This window comes from Podarcis muralis, chromosome 14 (genome assembly GCF_964188315.1).
Source record: "Podarcis muralis chromosome 14, rPodMur119.hap1.1, whole genome shotgun sequence".
Lineage (NCBI taxonomy): Eukaryota > Metazoa > Chordata > Lepidosauria > Squamata > Lacertidae > Podarcis > Podarcis muralis.
In genome coordinates, this window is record NC_135668.1 from 4,728,345 (window position 1) to 4,738,463 (window position 10,119).

A 10,119-nucleotide genomic window follows, 5' to 3' on the forward strand; every position below is an offset into this window, starting at 1 on the left:
GTTTCTCCTTCAAGTTCTCTTCTGTTGCAGCATTTCTAAAGTTCTGTTCCCAAATTTAGTAAGTTTTTATGGTTGCATTCCTAACCTCCACTACTAGGAGATGAACTCAGTTGAAATCAGTGGAATGCACTTCCTAGTAAACATACTTCAGGTTGGATAAACTATGCAGCCTGCGGGCCAGCTGCTTTTAAAAACAGCCACACACTTATTGGATCCTACTTCTCACTATCATTTAGCTTCACTATTTCGTGCATTCCTGCTATGCAAGAGGTTCAGTGTAGTTAACAGACTTTGGTGCATGTTGCTTTAAGAGAAATAAGGGCTGGAGATTCAGGACAGACATGCCTCTGAATACCAGTTGCTACAAATCACAAGTGGGGTGGGTTGCTGTGTTGCACTGGGATCCTGCTTTGCAGATTTCCCATAATAGGCCTCTGGCTGGACACTAGGAGAACAGTGACATCTTCCCATTTTTTCAGACTCTCAGAGTATCAGAACATGGCAAGGAGTTTTAAAGTGAGAGATCAGGTGATCTTGGCTTCCTTCACCCCCCCCCCCAAAAAAAAATTCAGCTCAGGATGAGTTTGCAGTTTATTGCAGTCCATATATCTTATTTATGTGGAGAGATCTTGGGGTTTTAGGATTGGTGTAATCCAGCGGCCAAAGGGAGCTGCTGCTTTCACACTCTGCCTGCTTCCCACTGGTTGGGCATGGTCTAAAGATGGAATGCAGGTTTCTTTGAAATAATTATTCCTTAGTTACGGAAAGGGAAAAAGGCATAGAAATTGCTTAAATAATGTACCAGCAGAGCTGAGTCTTAGAACACCCAAGTAGCCCATAAATAGTGGAAATTGCTGGGAGTTTGAGTCTGTGGGGTCGATTTGCTTTTTAATGTCTTAAGAAATGCTGAGCAGAAGTCAACTGTCCTGTACTGAGAACTCGTAACAAGAAATTTGCTAACTTATTTAAAAACAGCAAAAGGGGAAATCTCAACCTACTTCCCAAATTGCATGGCTAGCTTCTTTGCAAAATTTCAGTACTTTTAAATTTCTGCATATTGACTGAACATTGCACACTAACACAATAACCTTCTTGGCTAGAGAAAGTAGAGATTTTTTTCCAGGTCCTGCCTGAGAGGGAATTTGGAAAAGGCAGGTGAGGAAGTTGGATATGCCTGGCTTGAAATAGCAGGTGTGTGGATGAGGGTCTGCCAGCCTTCTCCACCCTGGTCTGCCCCCTGCGCTGTTCGGCTCTAGCTCCCATTATTCCTGGCCATTGGCCATTCTGGCTGGGGCTGATGGGAGTTGGAGTCCAACACATCTGGAGAGTACCAGGTTGCTTTTGACTCAATGGTGTGTGCCAAGAGTTACTCTGAATTAAGCTGCAGAAATAGATGTATTTAACACCGTTTTTTGTATATGTTTTGAAAGTGAATATTAATTGTGAATATTAAAAAGAAATACCTGCCAAGAGTGCTTGTGGAGGCAATTGGCCTCTTCCCTCCAACCAACCCTGCACCCCTTACACTGACGGTCATTTTCTTTGTCACCCCAGTCACTTTAAAGTGGGGGGGGGATGCAATTAAGACGCCCATGAGCTCAAAGTCCCCTCCCTCCCAGGCTGATTTGCATAAATTTGTCATGATGAGCAAGGTATGTTCTGAGTGCAGTGTTTGAAGGTACTGAAAAATGTTGGCTCTGGCAGCCCCCCACCCCAGTTTGGGAGGGCTGGCAGCCCCAGCTGTGAAATGTGTCATTACAGCAGGAGCAACCCTCTGATCAAAGCCGGCTTTGTTTCTCTGACCTGTTGCCTCTCTCCTGTCTTGCTCCTCTCCCTTGCTGCTTCCTTTTCCACACCATCCATGATGCCATTTTTTTTATTTCCTTTCTTTTATCTCTGTGCAGATAAATGTCTTTGCTTCACTCCTCCAAAGACACCTTCGTCACACTGGACAACCCATCTTTTCCAAGCTGCTGGCTGTTTCTCAGTACACGGTCCTGTCCTTCTCGCCCAGTTTCCCTTTAACCTTTTCCTCCTAGCTCTCCCTTTGCTCGCAGGACGTGGGGTGAACACTGTCTCTTCCTCTCTCCTCCCTCTTCTGTGCCTTTTCGACTGTACAGAAACTGGCCAACCTTCAGTGTAAAATAAAAAAAAGAATCCCACTGTGTAAGCTGTATCTCTTTTGCTATTTCTTTTATTTATTTCCATCATTTCAAGTATGAATAAAATAAAAAAAATCTGCTTTCTCGCCATTAGGGATTTATTCTTACTTTCTATTTTAGTTTATTTTTTGCCTCTCTCTTCCACTCTACCCTCCCCGCTCATCCCATTTCACAAACCACCTGACTTTAATCCAAGAATGCAGCATCCATAGTGTAACCCTCCCATTGTTGGGGTGGAAAGAGTGGGGGAAGGGTCTCCTTTACAAAGCCAGTTTCCTTTTTCTTCCTTGACTTCTCTCTCCCTCTTAGCCAGGTGAGACAATATAGGCTGGATTCTTAAGAACTATTTGTTTAAAGGTGTGGGCATTTGGAAGGCTGTCAGCTCAGAACTAAGCGTCTCTGCATATGGTGAAAGTCCACTGTAGCCAGGCTTCTGTGTGTGGACGCTCTCAGAACTGAGTGTTCTGAGAATCTCAGCTTCCACTTAAAAATAAACACGGTTCTAACCCTTATGATTCTGGAGGCGGTCAAAGGGGAAGGTGGCAGAACCACATCCAGCAAAGGAAGATGAAAACCCAGATTGAGCAAAGAGCTGAGGCTGAGAAGAGTGCTCTTTAATAGGCTCCCTCCTCTCTTCCCAGCTGGTCAGGTACAAAGTGTTCATTAGAAGGTTTTTGAACATATATTTTTCACATGTCACAGGCTGAACAATTCATATTGGTTTGGACCATCGTGGATCAGTCTGTGGTTGGGGAATTGCCCAGTGTAGCTGTTGGCTGGCAACATTTGCCTGCTGGTGAAGGTGTTGGCCAGTTGGTTGCCAGGGTGGTATTTGGCTTGCAAAACGGTTGTCTTCCCCTGAAGACCTAGGCAGGCAAGCAACTCCAAATCTGCAAGAGTGATCAAATGGAAATAAGTCCTGATATGGACAGGACAATAACAAAATGTGACGATACGTACAATACAATAATTGTTTCATCTGTGAAAAATGGAAATGCTCCAGAATTAACTGGTGGCTAGCTGGCAAAATTCGGTTTTATTTGAATCCTCATCATAAGCCATCCATGCAATGTGAAGATAAATGAGGAAAGCATAGTCCTCATATGAGAAGAAACATTGCTAACATTGCAGTCCTGTGAATGTCTGCTTGGAACTAGACCCAGCTGAATTCAGTGTTGCTTACTCCCAAGTAAGTGGGTGCATGCCCACTTATTTGAGAGTAATCCCATTAAACAAACTTGTAACCAAATTCTGAATAGATATGTACAGTCGTGCCTTGGATCTCGAACGCCTTCGCTCCCGAATGATCGAAACCTGGAAGTAAGTGTTACAGTTTTCGAACGTTCTTTTGGAAGCCGAACATCCAACAGGACGTCCGATGGGCTGCAGGAGCTTCCTGCAGGCAATCATAAGCCGCACTTTGGTTTTTGAATGTTTTGGAAGCCAAATGGACTTCTGGAACAGATTCTGTTTGACTTCCAAGGTACAACTGTATATTATGTTTCATGTCACCGGGCCAGTCTTATTTATTTATTTGTGACATTTACATATCATCAAGTAATGCACATCTTCTGAGATGCTTACAGTAGAATTTTGCTAGCTGATGAAAAGTTGCTTGAAGACCTGCATGCTTTCCCAGGGCCCCAGCTTAGAATAATAATGGATATTACTGGCTATGGTGGGTAGAATTATACAGTGGTTTAATGTTTTAGGGACGCGGGTGGCGCTGTGGGTTAAACCACAGAGCCTAGGATTTGCCAATCAAAAGGTTGGCAGTTCGAATCCCCACGATGGGGTGAGCTCCCGTTGCTTGGTCCCTGCTCCTGCCAACCTAGCAGTTCAAAAGCACGCCAAAGTGCAAGTAGATAAATAGCTACCGCTCTGGCGGGAAGGTAAACAGTGTTTCTGTGCGCTGCTCTGCTTTGCCAGACGCAGCTTAGTCATGCTGGGCACATGACCGGGAAGCTGTACACCGGCTCCCTCGGCCAATAAAGCAAGATGAGCGCTGCAACCCCCGAGTCGGCCACGACTGGACCTAACGGTCAGGGGTCCCTTTACCTTTACCTTTAATGTTTTTAAATATGTATGTTATTTAAACTGTATTTTATTTGTTTTTTTGTAAGTGCTCTGATATTATTTGGAGGGAGAGTATGTGAGGGAAATTATGTATAGAAATAAATGTGTATAGCAGTAAGATAAAAATATGAATACAAATAAAGTATATCTAAAAGGCATTCTCACATAAGACTTTGCACCCTCTAGATGTTTTGGAATACACCTCTATTAATCCCCAGCCAGCAGGGCCAGTTCTCGGGGCTGATGGGAGTTGTAGTTCAAAATATATGGAGAGCACCAAGTTTGGAAGGCTGCAACAGGCCTGCCCTTTCTATTAGCACCCCAACACTAAGCTGCTCATTGAGAGTCCCAACAACCAAAGCAAGAGAAATTGAGGCTGGTGGCTTCCTCCATAGCTATTGGAATTAACTGGTCCATTGGAGCATCTGTACCTTGATTTGAGAGAGCCACTTGGACACTTATTTCACTCATGTACATGATATTTAACAGATATATGATCTCATTGATACACGCCAAAGGACCCAATGACTTGGTGAAGTTTCTTGTCAGAATTGATTCTACTTCATAATACATGGATGGTTTCGTGGTAGCGCAAATTAATTTCATCCATGAAAATGGACATGTTACCAGTTTTGTTCTATTGTTATCATGACTTATTTCACTTCTGTGTCACACTTTTGGTACTGGGCTTCTATGTTTGTTTAGTTCGCTGGTTAACCATAAATGTGTTAACTGTTATTATTTTTATATACTGGTACTTGAACTATATTGAGAAAACAGTGTAGGGGCAAGCCTTAGCCTCTCCATGGTCATTTATGTATTTAGCTTGTTCATCACCTTGTATCAAAATCTCAAAGCAACATGTTATGTAAAAGAATCAGGCCATACAGTTCAATGCCAATAAATTACATATAACAATTACAGTGGTGCCTCGCAAGATGAAATTAATCCGTTCCGCGAGTCTCTTCGTCTTGCGGTTTTTTCGTCTTGCGAAGCACGGCTAATAGTGGCTTTGCGGCTATTAACGGCTTAGTGGCTTTAAGAAAAAGGAAACAAACTCGCAAGAACTCGCAAGACGTTTCGTCTTATGAAGCAAGCCCATAGGGAAATTCGTCTTGCGGAACGACTCAAAAAACGGAAAACCCTTTCATCTAGCGAGTTTTTCGTCTTGCGAGGCATTCGTCTTGCGGGGCACCACTGTACATTACAAATTACCAATAAATGACTTAAAGAAATATAAAAGGGCAGCTGAAGTACTGAAAGTCATCACAACAAACATATCTCCCGGCAATATGATTCCTGTGGTCAAATTCTGTCCAGTTTATTTACCCTCATTTGCAGGGCATGTTACAAAAATGCAGTCTCATAAACATATGCATATCTTATGGAATATTTGAGGTTCTTCTAGGGATAAAAGGAGGCAGTGAAGAGCTGTCCAAAAACTTCTTTTTGAATGATGCATCCAACACCCTGCCCTTTGTCTAGCCACTATAAAGAGACCATAAAGGGATCTTTTCACACAAGCAGGAAAGTCTGTCTCACTTGGATCTTATCATAGAGGCTTCTGGGTGCTCTCTGTTCAACAATGGAGCCGGCATGGGGTAGTGGTTAGAGAGTTGGACTTTCAGGGGTCAGCAAACTTTCAGCAGGGGGCCAGTCCACTGTCCCTCAGACCTTGTGGGGGGCCGGACTATATTTTGAAAAAATAATAATGAATGAATTCCTATGCCCCACAAATAACCCAGAGATGCATTTTAAATAAAAGGACACATTCTACTCATGTGAAAACACGCTGATTCCTGGACTGTCCGTGGGCCAGATTTAGAAGGCGATTGGGCCGCATCCAGCCCCTGGGCCTTAGTTTGACCAGGGTTCAATTTGCTGCCTCTCAGCCTAACCTCACAGGGTTGCTGTGAGGATAAAATGGAAAGAGGGAGAACCCTGTACACCATTTCAAGCTCCTTGAAGAAGGTGGGAGAAATCAGTGGGAGAAAGTTCAGAGAAATGTGTCTAACGTGTGTAAAATGTGTTTGCGTTTGAAAAAGTTAGCCACAAATAAAGTCCGGCTGCAGCCTTTACATTGCCAAGGAAATGCCACAGCCTCCTAGGACATCAGGAAGCTGCTATAGGGCATGGCTTCTGTTCAGTGCTCTGGAACAACTCAGAGGTGTGGAAAGCTGGAATGAATTATGGGACGGAAGATTTTGGTTGGCCAGTGTGGGAAAGACTGCTGGACCCAGGGCTCATGTTTACAGTCTTCTGAATGGTGCCCCAAGCCTGATACTTGGCCATCTCCTGGCCTGCCACCCTTAATGGTGCTGCCGAGCCCCGATGCATGCTATGCCACCGCCCCCCACTGCAGAAAGCAGTGGTGGTTCTGCAATTTATGAACAGTCATCTTCTAACGTGGTTATCGGCGGTGAGCGCATTGCCCACCTTTGACGGTAGGCTGTTCTTCCTGGCTGGGATTCTGTCACGCCTGTAACAAGAGCATGAGGGACCTCCGGCTGTTACTGGACTCCAGCTTCCATGTGTCCCAGCTAACTTGGCTAATGGTCAGGGCTGATGGGAGTTGTAGTCCAACAGCATCTGGGCTATCACTAACACTGGGACGTGTTTGAGCTTTTGAAGTCTGTGTTTTCATCTCAGGGTTGCTTGAAACTCGTGCACTTTTCCAATGTCTTTCTGGCTACTGAGCTGTGCATGGGGTGATTTTTCTGGTTAATTTTCTGGTCTGTCTCTAACCTTCTGTTTCTTCTGCCTCTTCCTCCTTCTTTTTTCTCCTGATTCACTTGCTGACTTGCACAGACCACCTCTACCAGCAGCTTGAGCAAAACCGCCGTCTAACTAACGAACTAAAGTTGGCCCTGAACGAGGATTAAGCTTTAGTAGGAACCAACCCTTTCTAACAAATGTGCTTGTGATTCAGTTGCTATTGAAATATGCAAGAGTCCTGTGCAAGTAAGAAATATTGCTTCGGTGATTGTTGGAGGTGAAACTGGCTTGACTTAGGGACATTTCACCGATCAGTTGTGCTCTGTTTAGAACTTTTCCTTTATTGTTTGAAGGCCAGCTATATGCCTGATGATAATTTTACAGAGGAAATCAAGCAGCCTTCCTCTTAGAGTGGAGATTTCACTAGTAACGCACACAGGTGGGAGCAGAGAGAACTTGGAAACCTGAATCTTTTATTTAAAAGATCTCAAATCAAATGTACTCCCAGCTGCTTATTTGGAATCTGAACCCCATAAGTTTTGAGTCCCGGTAAAAACAGCTTTTGTTTATGGGTTAAACTACCCACCTAAAGAAGAGGCCATTATTGAGAACCTCTGGTCAATTTAAAGGTACGCTTGCATCATAACAAGGTCACTGTTACTGTTTGGTTGTATGTGGTCCTGCAGTTTCTCTGCTTACGTCAGCATCACTGAAGCGTGTTTAGTGGCTGTCCTACAAAGTGTGCATGTAACAAAACTAAGAACTGTTGTAAAACACTCTCTTTCTTTATTTTTCTTTCTTTTTCTTTTGCGGGGGGAGGTTGGAAGGCTGCTGTAAAAATAAGTCAACTGAGGTTTTTTTCCAAACAGTCAAACTGGTCCCCCCCCCCCGGCTTTCCTTTTCTGGTAGTTGTTAAATATCAAATGGGTAGAATTGCTTCTGAAGTCCAGTCATCAGCATTTTTAAGAACATGTTTGCATTTCCTCCTGGACTTTCCCTGGAACTGGCTGCCTGAGATTCTTTTGCACCTTTCCCTATTACTATTTTTTAAAGAAAAATGAGAAAGCTCATTGAATTACTCTGTTGCAGCAGTGGCAGCCATCATGTGACATAAGGTTGATGGGTTTTTTTGGTGCCACTAGGATTAAAACAAAAAACACTCCCCAAAGTTGTAGCATAACTTACTCTGTTTAGTTCCCCACCACCACCTGGTTCTTTGGTGTTATGTTTGATATGATATGAGCCAGGTGTCTTTGTGCCAAAAACAAGTCCCAGTTCTTGGCTGCTGCCTCCTTTGGTGATGGACCCAACAGATAACTCACTTATCATTTGGCAAAGGTGTTTTTGGGCTGCTGGCTGCTCTGAAGTGCAGTGGCGTAGCGTGGGTTGTCAGCACCCGGGGCAAGGCAAGTAATTTGTGCCCCCTAACCCGGTAGGGGCAGAGAGCTGTGAGTGCGAGAGCCCCCCCCCCCAGATGTTGCGCCCGGTGCGGCCGGCACCCCCTGCACCCCCCACGCTACGCCACTGCTGAAGTGTGTTGCCTTTGTCACCGCCTAGTTTATGTTAATCCTAATATGTCGTGGTCATGCACCCTTCATGCTCATTTACAAATGATATTTGCCTGTGTACAATTAATATAAAACTATGACATTTTTTTCATAACTTGACTTTTCTAATCCAAAACAGAGAAAGTGGCCCATGCCAAAGAAGAGAACCTCAATATGCATCAAATGCTGGATCAAACTTTACTGGAGCTAAACAACATGTGAAAACCACCATAGCTGCGGCCACACCACTGTCAGCTTTGTTTTGATTTATTTTTTCACCTGCTTGCCATGAAACCCTGAAATGTGTCTTTATTTTATTACTGTCCCCCCATGTTGCTATACTCACAGGTCCACTTGCTAAACCCCAGGCATGGAGTCAGGGAAAACAACATATATACACATGTATATGTATATGTATGGGGTTAGGCTCCATGTGGCTGTGAATCAGCTGTGCCATATTCCTGGCCCTAATGTTGCCTCCGTTTTGTAGAATTCAGTGCTGCAAATTGTGTGCAGCCTTTGCTGGGGGGGGGGGAGGGGGCAGGTGATGGCAGAAATGTTCTCTTCCACCTGTCCAGCCAACTTAGATATTAAACAAAGATTGATGTTAGAAACTCAGGAGAGGAACAAGGAGGGGTGTGTGTGTTTGACATTCCTTGAAACTAAAGGTACTTGTGTGGTCCTTTGAATGGTATTTCTTTAATCTCAGCGGTTTGTCCAGCTCAGTAATTTGATTTCTTTGGAGATGCCTCAAGCTGCAAAGGTCTGGCCTTTGCTTTTGAGAACAAAACAGGCCTGTAGGCCCCATTTTAAGCTATTTAATGCCTGAGTTGAAAACGTGCAATTTACAGCTCACTACAAATGGTTAGGCAGCATTTTGGTCTGCAAAAAGTCATTCCATGGCAGCGTCTTAAGATCCGCTGCACTGGGGAACAAACCAAACATTTTTCATCAATGGATTCCAGTTGTTAACTCTGTTTTTGTCTGAAACTCAAGGGAATCAAATACATTTGGTATTTGCCACATGTTTGTTTGACACACTTTTTTTTAGCAGTTTTAAAAAAAACGTATCTGTATGTAAACATTGTATAATTGATAATAGAATAAAAGAACAAGCACTCTAGGACATTTTGTAAAAACATGCTGCCTTGTGATCTTTATTTTCCCATCTTACTGGTTTTGTGCACGCAGCTTTTCTGTTATGGTGATGGAAACGGGAGGAAGGATGTCATCGTTCCAGCACTGGCAAGACGTAGGATGGAAAATGGGGGTTCCAGCAAACTTAATCCTCAACTTCAGATCCTTTTAAAGGTTCTGTCAAAAATTGGGGGGGGGGAGGTATAATGCCTAAGTGAAAAGTAATTTGGGGGTGGTGGTGAGGAGTCTGTATGAAGCATGGATGAGTGCCATGGACCACAGTTCACATATTCACCACAATCCAGCAGCTTTTTAGTCTTGGAGAGGTGTCACCCATTGCATGCATGAGTCAAGGCAGATCTGGAGACCTTATGGTATGCTGCTAGCCCTCAGCAGTGAATTGGGGGTAGGGGAAGTAGAGAGCCTGGCTTTCCCCTGGAGTAAAGGTGGATGCTGCTGAAACAAGTGTGTTAACAAGGGCA

The 10,119-nt window shown here is 43.9% G+C and overlaps 1 protein-coding gene across 23 annotated transcripts in view; it reads left to right on the forward strand.

Annotated features, from left to right (window-relative positions):
* Positions 1-9,641, forward strand: part of TPM1 (tropomyosin 1) — a 33,625-nt gene extending 23,984 nt beyond the window's left edge. For 8 of the 23 annotated variants that reach the window (XM_028706878.2, XM_028706887.2, XM_028706876.2 and 5 more), the window contains one exon: positions 8,640-9,641. In XM_028706878.2, the coding sequence (XP_028562711.2) occupies positions 8,640-8,722 (83 nt within the window). In that variant the 3' untranslated portion in view covers positions 8,723-9,641. Of the gene's footprint in view, positions 1-1,904; positions 2,253-7,046; positions 7,127-8,639 lie in introns of those variants that run through there. The other 15 variants (XM_077919047.1, XM_077919045.1, XM_077919046.1 and 12 more) reach the window with 3 other exon arrangements.
* The last annotated feature ends 478 nt before the right edge of the window (positions 9,642-10,119 follow it).